This window comes from Mugil cephalus, chromosome 16, assembly GCF_022458985.1.
Source record: "Mugil cephalus isolate CIBA_MC_2020 chromosome 16, CIBA_Mcephalus_1.1, whole genome shotgun sequence".
Classification (NCBI taxonomy): Eukaryota; Metazoa; Chordata; class Actinopteri; order Mugiliformes; family Mugilidae; genus Mugil; species Mugil cephalus.
The window spans coordinates 21043166-21059031 of NC_061785.1; the positions used below are offsets into that span (position 1 = coordinate 21043166).

General features: G+C 42.1%; 1 protein-coding gene across 1 annotated transcript in view; it reads left to right on the plus strand.

Moving 5' to 3' along the window:
- dnah9 (dynein, axonemal, heavy chain 9) overlaps positions 1-15866 on the plus strand; it is a 153996-nt gene that overhangs the window by 39527 nt on the left and 98603 nt on the right. Inside the window, exons 30-37 of the mRNA XM_047610044.1 lie at positions 40-170; positions 308-434; positions 921-1073; positions 1718-1843; positions 4496-4735; positions 4956-5116; positions 11892-12048; positions 13022-13126. Coding sequence (XP_047466000.1) covers positions 40-170; positions 308-434; positions 921-1073; positions 1718-1843; positions 4496-4735; positions 4956-5116; positions 11892-12048; positions 13022-13126 — 1200 coding nt within the window. The remainder of the gene's footprint in view (positions 1-39; positions 171-307; positions 435-920; positions 1074-1717; positions 1844-4495; positions 4736-4955; positions 5117-11891; positions 12049-13021; positions 13127-15866) is intronic.

Consider the following 15866-nt stretch of genomic DNA (forward strand, 5'->3'; position numbering starts at 1 on the left):
AAATCCCTTGACTGGGCTCTCTTGTGAAATCCTCTGCAGGACTCCAAACGCTTCGAGGGGATTGATGCTGATTTCAAAGAGCTGGCAAACGCCGTGCATCAAACGCCCAACGTAGTGGAGGCCACCAATAAACCAGGCCTGTTTGGTAAACTGGAGGACATCCAGAGCAGGTGAGAGCTCAGCAGAGATCCTCTGTTCTATGTTTCTTTTCTTTTGACTATTGCACTCTTGTACACGGTTTTTCCTTCTTCTTACACATGAATGCACGTACACACTGACTCTGCATGTGCTGTGTATTTTTCTACAGGCTTTCTCTGTGTGAAAAGGCTCTAGCAGAGTACCTAGACACCAAGCGGCTGGCCTTCCCTAGATTTTACTTCATCTCTTCGGCGGATCTGCTGGACATCTTGTCTAATGGGACCAACCCACACCAGGTGGTTTGACTAATTTCTGCCTGAGGCGTAGCAATAAATTTTATGCTTCAGTCTGTTCACAGAGACAAGGATAAACCATGCATATGTCTTCCTGCCCCTCCCTCTACAAGTTACTATCTACCAGTTCTGTGAAGCTGCGCCCCATCGTTTTGCTCACTTGCTGGCTGCTGCTGACTTTTGTAGTTCCTCCTGTGCCCACACAGGGGCAATGTCGCTCATAGTTGCTCGGGTTGCTTCCCTCCTCCATTAACTTATGCATTTCCACCCCAGAGAAATAAATCACTGTTAAGAACAACTTGCCACAAAATCGCTCTAAGAGGAAGTTAGCAGGCATGCAGCAGAACATGGGTCCTGGCCTTCTATTAACAGTTCAGAAAAACAGCATTGAAACGTTATTTATTTGTGCGGCGACAAAGAAAACAGCAGTCAGACCGTGAGCTGACTGTAAATTGAGCTCTAGCTGAGTGTGTCTTGGTGTTTTTTCAGGTCCAGAAGCATCTGTCTAAGCTTTTTGACAACATGGCTAAGATGCGCTTTGAAGCAGATGGAGACGGGAATCCTTCTAAGACTGGTCTTGGCATGTACAGCAAAGAGGAAGAGTATGTCCCCTTTAACCAGTCCTGTGACTGCACTGGGCAGGTAAAATACACAGTCTTTTACTAATGACTCTAAAAATGGTGCCATGACTTTTGAAGTCTTCATTAGACTTACTGCTGACAGGGACACTTTAAATGTCATTAGATGAATGTCCTATGAAGATGAGAAGATACACTTACCTGCCCTGCCCTTCCATCTGTGATGGAAAGAATGGAGGGAAAAAATCTATCTATCTATCTATCTATCTATCTATCTATCTATCTATCTATCTATCTATCTATCTATCTATCTATCTATCTATCTATCTATCTATCTATCTATCTATCTATCTATCTATCTATCTATCTAGATAAATAGATATCTATCTAAATAGATACATAAATATATGCTATACATATATGCTGTATGTTATATGCTATATGTATAGCACAACCCACAATAATACAGAGAGATGAAACGTAGTCTGTTGTCGCCCCTGGGGATTTGCATATCAAAGCCCATAAATCCATTAATTTTCCATTAAATCCCATAGTATTTGCCTCCACTTCGACTTTAATGCTTATTAATGACCTCATTAATGTCCATTGATAAGAGAACCCGTCAGTGCTCATGTGACAGACATCACAATGTGTTTTTTCTACATTTGTATTCGCGGGCCCATCGTTTTTTCCTGTGTTCTGTGTAAGGTGGAGATGTGGTTGAACCGGGTGCTGGACACCATGCGCTCAACGGTTCGCCACGAGATGACCGAGGCAGTGATGGCCTACGAGGACAAACCCAGAGAGCAGTGGCTGTTTGACTATCCAGCTCAGGTAAACAAGCTCAACGGGATGTACTTTCAGATTTAACTGATGACACTCGCTGTGGGGATTTTGTCCATTAGTCGCCTAACATCTGATGGACCGGAACCAAATTCATGTCTGTGCCTCCCATAGATATTTCCAAACACTCACTAATGCTTTACATACACAGCTTGGAGCCAGATTCTGTGGAGTGTTTTGAACAGGGAGAATGAGTGCGATAGGCTGTGAGAGCAAATAATGGGTGTGTTCCTGTGATAGTGAAACACTTAGGCTTACTTGGAAACACTAACAATATCCTGAAAGTAAGTGTTTGATGCTCTGAGTGGCGAAATATGTGCCTCACATTAGCACTTCTAGCTGAACACAGCTGAAAGTTGCTGCAAATAGAGAACAGTGATTAAATGACAACGGATCCAGGACTTCAGGGCAAGGTTGAAATCATTTTAATAAGCTGTATATCAACTGCTCTAATACCTTCTCTTCATACTAACTTTGAATATTGGTCAAATTTGGTAGCTCACAGTAGACAGACTTAAAAACACAGAGAAATTCTCACCTAAAAACTGAGTCGTACATCCCCATATAATCTAATTAGAGCTTAGTGTTAGATGTCACAGTGTTTTGTGGTCTTCCCTGTCTTTCAGTCTCCATCCCCACGTTGGTCAACAAGTTTATTTAGAAGACCTCTGAACACTCCCTTCAGAGCAGTGAACACTTCAGAGCTACAGCAAATCTTATATATTATGTATTATAACGTGTTAAACTGGAAAAATGCCCCTGTAAGAGAAAAAAGTTTGATCATTAGTGTACAGCAGACACTGCAGTTGTTTATCTGCTGGTTTATTTCACGTGTGTGTTACAGTCCTTCCCCAAGTTTATCCTGCCATCTGTACAAATGCAGCTTCTGAGCTTCTTCTGAGGCCAATATTTGGACCATACACTTATTTCAATCCAGGAGCCTGTCCCAGCTGTCACTGGGTGAGAGGCAGGCTACACTCTGGACATGTGGCCAGTCCATTGCAGGCCTTGTAAAAGTTTTTTTTTACCTTTTAATTAGGGCTGCAAATCGTTTAAAAAAATCGCACATACACGTGATCTCATTTTGAAACACAATGATTCTTAAGCATTTAATTTAATTTTTAATTTCATGAGCGGCATCACAATCAAATGCTTGTGACAGTTGAATGGATGGTGAGGAAACCCAAGGTGGTAGTGGTGAGAGTCCCACACAGACTGAACCGAAACTCGTGCCCGAAAAAGTTTCACATTCGGCGGTGTGGATTTAAGAAATCTGAAAGTTTGATACTCTACTTGAATGACCATTTGAATGTTTTTATCATCAGTGTTCATCAGTGCAATAAACATTTTGTAAAAAAAATCGTGCCAAAGAATCGTGATCTCAGTTCTAAGCAAAATATCGTGATTCGCATTTCTTCCAGAATCGTGCAGCCCTACTTTTAATATTAAACCCAAGTTAAAAAGGAATTAAGAGGCTTCAGCAGGAATTATTTCGAAGCGCCAAGCTCATTAATGCCCAGATAATACAACACCTGTTCAGTCCATCTAGTGTTCCTCGAAGCAAACTTTCCACACTGATCAGCAAAAACACCCTCGTCTGACAAATGAAAACTTCTGCATCTCAGTCCAAATGTTCCTTTACAACTCTGGGTTATAAAGACGAATGGTGGGCACTTAATGCCCAGAACATATGGACAAGTACAGCATGATGCCATATGCTTTGTGCTTTTTTTTTTCTTTTTTTTTAATCCCACCGTTATAACGCCACTGCTATAGAAACCATTAACATCATACCGAATCCAAGGTTGCATCGTAGACAGTTATACTGTATAGCGAGATGAATGTCATTACTAAGGTAAGAAACTCACTACGAAAAATTCCCCTCTCACTCACACATGTCACTTCTTGAACAAGCATCAATGTCGACACAATAAAATGGCAAAAATATACATAAAACATGTAAATTAATTTTACTCACCAGAACTCAAGAAAGAATTGTTTGAGGCGTACACACTCTTTTCCTGGTTGGGTCAGACTCACTAGCTCCTTGATTGGGGCAACTTTTCCTCACAAGAAATAGCTACCAAAATGTTTAATCGGGATGATTTAGTTGTGCAGCTCGCAACAGATGAACATGAGCCACTAGCTTGGCTTGAACAGGGCGGCTCTCTGGTCGACCCATCAGACGATGTGAAATGCTGACGCATACTGTGGGTCACAGAGAAGGTCTAAGAGCACCAACTGGAAATATGGTTGGTTAAAAGAACAGCGTCACTCCAGTGTATTTCAAGCTTCGGTCTCCTGCAGTTTTAATAGTGAAGGCCCAGACAGATTCCTCTGACTCCGACAACACTTGACAGCTGACATATGGTTGGATAAAAGCTTTAATGCAAAGTTACACTGCCACAAGCACCACAGCTGAGAGACAGACGAGCCATAAGAGGAAAAGAATGACTATTGGGAAAATATCAAAATGTCGCCAGTGATGTTGATAAAGGTTTAGGGCAGCAGAGAAGGCTTCGCTGGCCCTGCCGACCCACTACCGTCTTAATTGCTGGAACACCTATGCATGAATGTGATCAGCTCTGCTTTTGCTCTGAACCTGCGTGTGATTTCTGTCACTGTCTCTGATTCCGTTTTCAGGTGGCGTTGACCTGCACTCAGATCTGGTGGACGTCTGACGTGGGCATGGCTTTCTCCCGTTTGGAGGAGGGCTATGACAACGCCATGAAGGAGTATTACAGAAAACAGGTTTCCCAGCTCAACACCCTCATCTCCTTGCTGATCGGCCAGCTTACACCGGGCGACCGGCAGAAAGTCATGACCATCTGCACGATCGACGTCCACGCCAGAGATGTGGTGGCCAAGATGATCGCTCAGAAGGTGAGAGGAGCACGCTGGATAAACCTGTCTGCACTGTTGAAATTTCTGTGCAGACACAGTGATAGCTGCTGTATTTTATGAGAGGCTATTACCAGTGAGTAATGCACTTAAGATATTCAGGCAAGGTAGGTCATTACCATAATTAGAGGGTGGAAAAGCACAGATTATTTTGGGCTTTATCTCAAGCCCTGGCACTTTCTGTTACACTCTCTTTTTTAAGGTGGAGAATTCTCAGGCCTTCGTGTGGCTCTCCCAGCTGAGGCACCGTTGGGATGAAAAGGAGAAGCATTGTTTCGCCAACATCTGCGATGCCCAGTTTCTCTACTCCTACGAATACCTGGGCAACACGCCACGATTGGTAATCACTCCTTTAACAGACAGGTATGGAGGTGTCATTCTTTGTTCAGACTACAAAACACCACTTCTGCTTGTCAAGTTAAGGAAGGAGAAACTATTTTAATTGATTATTAGCTTACTGGTGCTCCACAAAGCCTTTTTTTTATTCTCACTCACAGATAAGCCATTAAAAATTACAACATTGCGTGGTTTACTATCAGTAGTTATTCTTACATTTATCTCATTTTAAAAAGCTAAAAAAACACTTAAAATATTTTTACTCTTGACTGAAGAAGAAAAGCTGGCAAAATGATGAAAGCACAACGTAACACGCTGCAATGGAAATAGGCTTAGAAATGAATGATGAAATATACAAAGCATCAGTGTCCGTTCAAGTTTCATTTCCACCAGAGTCGAAGAATAGTGGTAGTTTTTAGACTCAGTTTAAATTTGGGCGGAAACTTTCCCCGTGGGTATTTGATTACAAACTGAAACAGGTTTTTTATTTCTATGCGTGTTTACTAAAATGAAATCTGTCGCTGGTGGATTTTATCAGTTAAGTAGATCATTTAGCTCTCGTTGACTGACGTTTTAATATTTCCAAGTGGTTTCTTTTACTGTAGAGTTCCTAAAACTGTGATCTGAAATATACACTAATGTGTCTAACATTAACATCCTCATCAGCTGATGCACATGCACATGGACATGGAAACCAAAATAACTTTTTTCTTGTATATTACATAAGCTAGTCTTTGGATTAATCTTACTGTCACCAAGAAAAATGCTTCTGTCATCTTTGGCTCCTTTGGTTACATATTTTCTGATGTATTGTTCATATTTTCCAATCGTGTGTTTCCCTTTTAACCTTTACATAAGTGCAATCAGTCCTGGATAACAAGTTTGGCTCGGCTTGCTGGAGTGTAAACCTCTCCCAATTTAAAAGACAGTAGGGAAGCCGCTAATAGCATCTGGGACCAGCATCCACACATAATACAGTGGATTTATTATTTGTGATCAGGCCTTTTTATTGCAACGTGCCAACGCTCCCAGCATTGTAAGTAATGCAGGTTTAAGATGCAGTCAGCCATTTAGCCAGACATGTTAATGATTGTAGAAATCATTAGATCAGATATACACACTGTTAAACTCATTCCTTTTATTTTAGTTTTTCTATAAAAAGAAACCACCTTCATTAAATACCGTTCTCACTCCAGTTTCATGCACATATCTTAAGACTGAGGAGGAACACTGAGACTGACTGTCTACTAAACAACTATTAAGGGAGAGATTTAGTAAAAAAAAAAAAAAGTCAGTTAGTAAAATGCACACCAACGCAATCGCTCCCATAAAATGTACAATTACAAAAGGTACAAAGGAGGAATGGTTCTTTATCAAATTCGCCAGTTTGCATGAAGCCCAAATACAACTTAAAAAATCCATTTGTGTAGAGGAAAATTAAGCATTTTCCCCCCTCTAGCTGAGTAGAAAATACAGGCTTCTCATCAGTTACAAGCATCTGACGCCTTCCAAGAATCTTCATCTGAATCATTATGCACACCCACTACAAGCGAAACCTTTTAGAACAACGCAGCGTGGGCACTTTGCCAACGGCTTGTTTGTTCACATACACGTTTCTGCGGGATTCCTGATAAAGTTATACTACACAGAGATGAATACCTGCCTCCCCGTGTCCATTGGCAAACTGCGTTGTTTGACTGTGTGGTTTTTCAGGCTGACCAGTATTCCCTTTGAAGCCGGAACAAAGCAGAAACAATGGGCTTTGATGGCCGGATCAGCAGCCGTGTAGCAAGACTTCACCATATGGTGCATGCCCTCACTGAGACTCACGCAGTCTGCCTCGAGCGTTCATCGCAACAATGGACCAGGGAGCAGGGGCCAAGGTGTCAAAGCCTTTAATCCACGACTTAAGAAATCAGCTAAAAGCACATTTACAGCCCTGATATTTTTACACAACTTTCTGCACATCTGAACAACCAAGACAAGATGGAAACATGTATCAGCAGACATCACAGGGACTGGGAATGATATTGGTGAAGAATTGTAGGTGGATAGTTGAACTTTTTACCTTACGTCAAGGCTAAATTATTAATATTTTTCAACAATGTGTTAATCAAAGAAATCTAAAGGAACCAAGACGAGACATAAGAGAAAACAATGGCAATACATAAGCCATATAAACGCGATTGAACCAAAAAATAACTGACGAGTAAGAATAATGTAGCAGTGTAAACAAGCCCGCACAGAAATGCTGCTTTCATATAGAACTTGCATTGTAACAAGATGGGAGGTCGTTTACACAAAATGTTTGGTGCTCAAGTTGTTGACCGTACTTCATGAGAATACTGCCATAGTTTAACTCCACTCATCCAGAAGTTACAGAGGCTAAAGGTTTAGCAGGCTAATGGCAGGTAACTAATAAAGTTACTAATAAAGAAAAGATCAGGCAGTTGTGAATATCAAAAGATGCTTTACATATTCATTTTATCCTTTTCTTCATAAGTGAAAATGTCAACACGTCCCATATCATGAAGTTGTACCATGATGAAGGTTACGAAAGGTTGTGAATGCGGCAAGAGAGGGCCGTCTGTGAGGTTCTTTTTGTAAATGTGGTAAACACACTTCCATTTGAAGCAACATGTGTTCTAACTTTACAACTTGCTGAAATATTTAAGCTCTAAAAGGTGCTTCTAAAGTGAGAAACGTTTGCTGCCAGATACAATGTACTTGCACTCGTGTGTAAAATGGTATCTATCCATCTATCTATCTAGCCTCACTCCTGCTCATTGAACGTTTCATCTCAATCTCATTGACTGGTCAAACGATCACTGTGGACAAAGTTCATTCATGACATTGAATCATTAAGAAGATCTTCTGTGAACAAGGCTGCAGATAAACAGTTCGTTTTACAATTCAACCATTTAGTGCGGAGTGAAACATTAGTAGTGTTGGAAGAATCTATTGTTTGATGGACAGGAGGCCGATGCACAGATCTGACGAAGGGATTCATCTCTTTGTAGAAGAGTCTTACAGCAACGCTGTGAATCAGCTGCTGTGTGATAAACAGATGAGTAAAGCAGCTGTTGAGCCGACTAAAGATCAAAAGCAATGGCAGCTTTTTGTTTTGGTTAGACGCGGATTAAAACTTGATTCTCGCTTCGTTCTTGATGTGAAAGCCTTTGTTGAAATCTATGTCCATGACTACATTGTGAAGGGTAGCTTGGACTTTAACTAATGTTTCAAGGTGAACTTTGGCCAAGGTCTAGACTGAGCTAATGTCCCCCATTTTCTTCACTTCACTTTGAGTGGACTGACTATGTATGGTTCTCAAGACCATTCAAGGTTTTTTTGTTTTTTCACTGCATTTATTTCCACTTCGGACTCATCAAAGCCAGTAAATCACAGGCAATGTCACTTAGTATGAACAGCACTTCCCAACGGCAAGACAACTGAGATGAGAGACATGAGAGATATTAAGACAAAATATAGAAAGCTACATGATAACAATAAAGACACAGTTAAATTTGATGGCCTAAACTTGTGAGTGGAAATAAAAACGAGGAGCAACAAACAGAAAGGCTCAAGCGGAACTCAGATTTCTGGAAGATCCATCCAGCTACGCGGAGCTTAAAAGCCGAATGCTGCATGGTCTGGCCTTTTCAGATGGAGCAGCTAATCAGAAATGCATTTCAGTGCTTAACCATGCCGGGCTTTATACAGCAGCGGTTGTGTTTGAAAGTTCATTCACAGACAAACAATAAGCCCGTGGACAGACATGGAAATTGCAGGGCTGGGGTGGGGGCTGTGGCAGAAATGGTTTTACAGTAACTGGATGTAATGAGGCTACACCACGGTTTCTGGCTTTGTGTGTCTGTCTGTTGTCAGCGCTGACATGCTGTAAAGGTTCTTTTTTGGCTCTGAAATATATTTAATAATTGATAAGATCAAGGTGATGCTATGGTCAGCAGCTGTTCCCTCAACATGTCTGTGCAGAGTTTGCATGTTCTCCCTGCAGCCACGTGACGGCCCAAGTAGCTCTGTGACTCCTTGATGCATAAACATGCAAGTGTTTGCTGAAAAGCTAATGCGATATATGACCTGTTGGTGACCTGGATGGATGGATGGATGGATGGATAATAACATTAATGATAGCTGCATCCCATTTATTTCAGCCAGCTCCAGGGCTCTGTTAGCGCATGTTCACTCACCGTCATGGATTACTGGGTATGGATAGGATATTATTTACAGCCATGACAAGTCAAAATGTCTGCTGTGACGAGCTTCACACTGATATTATTAGTATTTTTCATTTGAAAGTAAAGACAGAAATGCTAAAGGCAGTGCGTAGTCGCTCGTGAGTTTCTATCCAGCGTGAGCACTGAGTTATATGTGCTTGTTAACCACAGGCTGTATATTGCCTGCGTGGCCTGTTCGTCCTCTGCAGCAGGATAATTAGGCTAAAGGAACTCATTCTAATCCATAACGGTGGGAATGTTATCGGCACAGTGTTAGCATTCACTCAATATTTCCTGCGTGATCCGCAAGGCTGCACCATGATGCAAAATGTCAGGAATATTTTACCCACACACACACACGCAGGCTAAGAGAGAGGAGAGGAGGGAGAAGGAGGCAGACGGGCAGACTGATATATGGCTGCTTCATTTAAAGACACTGTCACCTCGTCACAGTCCGGTTTAGTATCACTGCGTTGTCTCCTGTGTGGTTTTAGTTCTCCTGTGCAGGACATCCTCTCTGGTTGTGTTGCAGTGAAGAGCCATAGAGCTTGTTGGCGCTTATATCCGGATGATACACTGTATACAGATGGGATCATTTGTCTTCCCTGAGCTTCTGCCCCCCCCGCCCCCATATGCATCATCTATTAACCAGCAGTTTGTTAAACTCGTGCTGTATTGATATTCAAGGCAAACCATTGTGTTTATTGCTTTGATGCGTTGATCGATAAAGTCCTGAATGCCTCCATCAGATGGTGTTCATGGTGGGCCATGTTTTTTTTTTTTATGACACTATGCGGGCAGACTGTTTGTTAGTCCTGACAGATTCTCCTGGAGAAGCAATCACTGGTGTCACTAATCAGCCGGTGTGGTAATCAAAGCGCAGGAGCAGATTATATTATCATATAATGAAGTTATGAGTGATGACGTCTGAGCCGACACCAAGACATTGTCTCAGGACATACTGCTAACAGTTGTTGTGTTATTCGTGTAAGGCTGCTACAGAAACGAAACCATTTGAAACTCCTGTGATTCAAAAGGCAGAGCCTGCGGGGGAGGAAAGACCCTCGCATTTGGCGAATTTGAGGCACAGGAGCATTGTGCTGGACTGATTAGGTGTAACGTTACGGTGATCACCGAGGCTTTATGTGCCCTCTGTTGAATGCCACTCTTCCCCACGATTTAGCTCTGAAGGCCTGACTGTCTGATTAAACCACTTGTTAAACCAAGCACTTCACTTCAATTTAGAGTTATTGCAAAAAGTGACTGGTTTCATGACTTGGAGAAGGAGTCTTTATTTCACTTTATTGTTAGTCCTCGTTGCACAGGTTTACCCGCCCAAGTCCTGAGCTCCTAGGCTGATATTTTCTCTCTGTTCTAGAGAATTTGCAAATCTTTCATCCCGATGTTGCCTTGCATGATTTTGAAAACAGAAAAACACTTCACTTCACAGGCTGAGTAAAAAGTAGCAGATGAAATTACATCTTGAGGAGCAACAGCTGGGCCAGTGACTTCCCAGTGTCTTATTGTCACAGCAAACTGCATAATGGGCTAACGGATAAACTGCTGAAACACACTGTAAAACGGACATAATTGTTGAAGTGGTGCGTGGATTGAACAAAGATTATACAACATATTAGTCTGTGCTCTTTAAAGGGCTTATACACAGGAAGATATTCACAAAGATGTGGTGACGAGAGACCATGAAATGCTAGGGAAATTATGCGTGTTGTTGTGACAGTGGTGAAAAAACCTTTGGCAACTAGTAAGTTTACTTAATCACAACTTAAAAACACAGGCCGTTACTACCAACTACTACCAACAAATTCATCATACCTATGCTGGGCCTGGAGCATCAGGTAAACACTGAGGGAGGACGATATTTCCTTTTTAAACAGAGGCTAAAGGTGGAGCCGAACCTGAATCCTGCATTTAATGCAAAACTTCAACAATACTGCATATACGTCCATACTTATTATAACAGATAATTATAAAATACTTATTGTTTCTCTTACATATCGTAAATTAGAAGTGTAACTAAAAAAAAAAGATTTTTACAGCTATTTTGAATTTTATTCAAATACAAATACTTTTTTCCCCTCAACAAATATAAATACTGAATGCTTTGCACACCACTAATAGAGACTGGTGGCAGTAGAAGGAGCTCTACACACTAACAATGGTTGTGTCCTGGAACATCAACCAGCAACCAGATGTCAGCTACAAAGAGTTGGATGACGATTAGACTCTTGCATTATACAGTATGTTTAGGTGTTGTACGTACGTGTTAATAGATCCAGTCTCAGAGCTGTAGCTTTAAAGAATAAATGCAAATCCAAAATAATTTTGCGTGTAATTGACTGCTTTTAAACTCAGTGCAAAGTGCAGTAAAACACCAACGCTAGGAACTTCACACACCATCCTCTGTGTTTGAGGATGCTGAAACACAACATATGTTAAACTGAACGTGTAAATGAACTGAAGGAAGCAGCCTTATCCCAGCCTCACACTAAATCATATCAGTCAAAGATAGTTTGTCTGGTTGTCTTCAGTCATGTCTCTGTGTTTAGATGCTACATCACGCTGACCCAGTCCCTCCACCTGACCATGAGTGGAGCTCCGGCGGGGCCCGCAGGCACAGGCAAGACCGAGACTACCAAAGACCTGGGACGGGCCCTGGGCATCATGGTGTACGTGTTCAACTGTTCCGAGCAGATGGATTACAAGGTGAGTAAGTGCACATGCGTAGAATGTGCACGTAGCTAATGTGCATTCATCGCTGCCCGTATTATGCATGTTTCGTTTCATCTTCGCCTTAGTCAGCGGCATGGTATGCATTTGTCATTAAAGCTGTCAGCCCACCTTTACATCCTCTTTTCATCTTTGTTCTTTTCATCTTCCGTTTGCCTCCCCCCCTTTAAGAGAAGAGCTGATTAATTAAACTCTGATTGTTATTTCCTCGCTGAAACAAAAAGCTCTCTGTGTATCCAGCCTCCTCCTCGCATTATTATGCACCCCCGTATATTCCTACTATACACGTACTGCATATAGAGTGGTCAGGGGAGACATAAACATAATCTTGTGTTCCGGCTTGCTCCTGCTCCCTTCAGAAAGGGGGATCATTACAGTATAGAGGCGTACTGCACCCCTGACTATAAACTCCACATCAAGGTGTGTATGGAGAGAAGTGCTAATATACTCCTGGAGGAACACATGCACTAGATGCTGGCTTCAGAGTCCCACACTGTTACTCATATTCTGTTATGTACACACACACACACACACACACACACACAGGTTGAATTAATCCTCTAGTCAGCTCTGGTTTGCGTCAGAGAAGGTTTCCTTGGCCCTGTAATTGGAGAGAGAAGTCAGCTGTCTGCTTCATCCCGGTCCAGCTGCTCTCTGGAGAGCTGTTCACCTGCTCCCAAGCTGATGTTAGGGGAAGCTAAAATGTGGGTGGCAGACATTTTAACTTTGTGTTTTTGGCCATCAGTGCCTGATTTTATTAGCGTGAGGCCTTGTTTATTTATCAGCCTGTTATTATTCACCCACTCACGGTTCGCTGTGGAGCAGCGTCGTGGTGGCTGTGAAAAGCCGGGATGCGCTTCCGTGCATCATGTCTAAATGTTGATGCGTCTTTGTCCGACTTCCTGTCCTGCTGGATTTAAATCACAGTCCCTCTCACTTTGTCCTCCAGTCCTGTGGAAACATCTACAAAGGCCTGGCCCAGACTGGGGCGTGGGGCTGCTTTGACGAGTTTAACAGGATCTCAGTGGAGGTGCTGTCTGTGGTGGCTGTACAGGTAAGAACAACAACAATACCTCCTCCTCAGGTACTCCAAAAATCTCATTATGATTTTACAGTGGGAACAGCATGCATGTATTTGCACCCAGGGTCTGGCTAAATTAGCTTACATCCTTTTGGTGAAGTGGTCTATTCAAATCAACTTGTGTTGAAAATAAGCTCTTAAAAACAGCGCTGCAGAAGCAAATAACCTCTTCATCACCGACTGCAAGTGTAAATTCCTTCAGCTGTAAGACTAATCCACTAAGGCTGGCACCTTTGCACCTCAAAGCTTCTTCATAATTGGGGCCTCCTCTGATCTTATTTAAAAGTTGACGATAGGAAACAGCCTCTTTTTGCTGAGCCAGTCTGCTGCTCTCGCTTTTTAGCACAAATAATAGCAACTCTGAAAAGACAGACTCGGAGCTCTCAAAGGATGGGCTGCAGTTATTTGGCTAAATTGCTTTTTGTTCTGATTTAGTGGTCTGAGCACAACCTTGATTTGCAAACGGCAAATGATTTTACTTGTAATTAGGAGTAATTTTCTTTTGCATTAATCATCTGAGCAGTTTAACAAGGCAAACGGTACATCACAAAGTTATGAGGGGACTGAAAGGAAAACAAGACATACGTCATCAAGCGTTGTGCTGAGGCTCAATAATTTTAATTGGACCAGAATGGAGGCGGATTTAGTGGAGTACAGCCTGGCTGCAGAGACTGCACATAAAAAAATGCAAAAAAACTATAGAATTTTCAAATTCTATCTCAAATTATTTACACATGTACAAAAAAGAAGCCATCCAACCTGATATGATTAGCTGGGAACACTTCATCATTTGAATCACTGACTGTATATAAAGATAACCTTAATGAAGCTAAGGTTTAGTTTGTGCAAATGTGTTTTCTCTAATGACCTAATGAATTAGAAGTACATGTACACTATGTCTGCTCTAAATTCTGGATGCCGTAGGGCTAACATGTTAATGTGTTTATAGTTTGTTGAGGTTACATTTGCCTTTAAATATCCGCCAAATGAAACCAGTTTGTGTACTGTAAGTCTGTGCCTCCTTGTAGGATAAACTCCAGCATTTACCCAAATAGTCCGCATTTCAGCACCATGGAGTTCTCTGGATGAACCGGACAGATTATTCTGACGGCATCTTTACCTTTGTTCCATTCGTCACATGTTCACTTCACATGTTGTCAAATGTAAAGTAAAAAAGAAAAAAAGACTTTACATTCTCCACATGCTGAATGTTGTATATTGTGAGTGACCTGCAGTAGGTAGCCTTTTGATAAGAGCACTCTTTTGAGAAATCAGCTGATGCTAGCTCTTCTGCTATCTTGCGTTCTGTTATCCTGGATCAAACAGATCCCCTCTTTGTGCTTTCATAAGTCCCCGTAGACAGAGTATTCAAATCATGCCCCCGACACTATCTTCATGCATGTGCAAAACTGTCAAAGAAAAATGTATGGAGTCGATAAGGATGCCGATTATAATCATGACGATAATGGAGACAGAGTTCCTAAAAGGATTATTATTCACTGCGACACTTAACAGTCGCATTTTACTCCCTTTCTGGTTTTTTTTTTTTTGTTTTTTATTTGGAAGAAATGAAAGTCAAGCACCCTTCCTCCGTAAGCAGTGGAAGTCTGCAGTACTTAGAGAATTTTAAAGTGCCAAAAGAATGAATAGGTGTTACGCGGCGTATTGAATAATAAATTGCGGTGGCTTATACGTGGAGAAGTAGACCTTGAGAACAGAGGAGCGTCAGACTCCTGCTGTGACAGCTGGCAGCCCGCTCCAGTGCTCGGCCTGCCTCCGTGGAGCCGGTGCACAGCCATCCCTCACCACGGCGCACACACCTAATCCATCCTCTTAAAGTGGGAGCAGCTAGCATCGCGCCACGATGTACTCGGCTGCCGCTCGGGCCTGCTAACACAGGTGGCGGGACCAGTTCAACATTAAATAAAGCAGAGGCAAACAGAAGGCTGCCAGACCTAACAACATGGAGATAAATTGGGGAGGTTCTGCCTCTGTTACAGCAAATACAGACTTGGATGGTGAATATACTGAAGCAGCTTGCTTCTGACTCTGTATTCAGAGACTGAAGAAAAGTGGGGCTGGGCCATACTCGATCACACCTCTCACAACGGAGTGTTTTCTTGAACTTTTTAAAATGTGTTTCTGGTGTTTTACTTACTCTTTGTGTCCTTGTAGGACATCGCTGGCATCGCTGTCATTTCACGTGAAAACTACGCTCCAGTGATGTTCTCATGAAAACTTTTGTTCTTTTTTTTGCCTGTGTGTGCGTGCTGCAGCTGCCCTGTTTGTTTTTGCATTTTCTCCCTCCCACTCCCTGTTGTGTTAGTATGACTGAGTGATCTGTAGCCGAGTACTCATCCATGAAGAGATGTTCCTCCTCTTTCCAGCTGTCGACTTGCTACGCTCTTTTACTGCTCCTATGTTAAATTCATAAAGCCTCTTACAGGCTGGGATTCAGAGATTTAGGCCAAGACACACACGCACAGACACACACGTGCACGGAGAAAGTTCATTTCTGATATCTCATTCAATCATAATGTAGACAAGCAGAGCCTTGGAAGTTCAGCCATCCAGTAAACCCTGGCTGATGGCGCGCTCATATTATTGATGAAATTGTGTCGCTTTACAAAAAACGTGCTCGCTGCATAACAATTTGACAGGCTGCTACAAATTGACTCCAGTATGTGCTTAGTAATATTAATGACATGCTAAT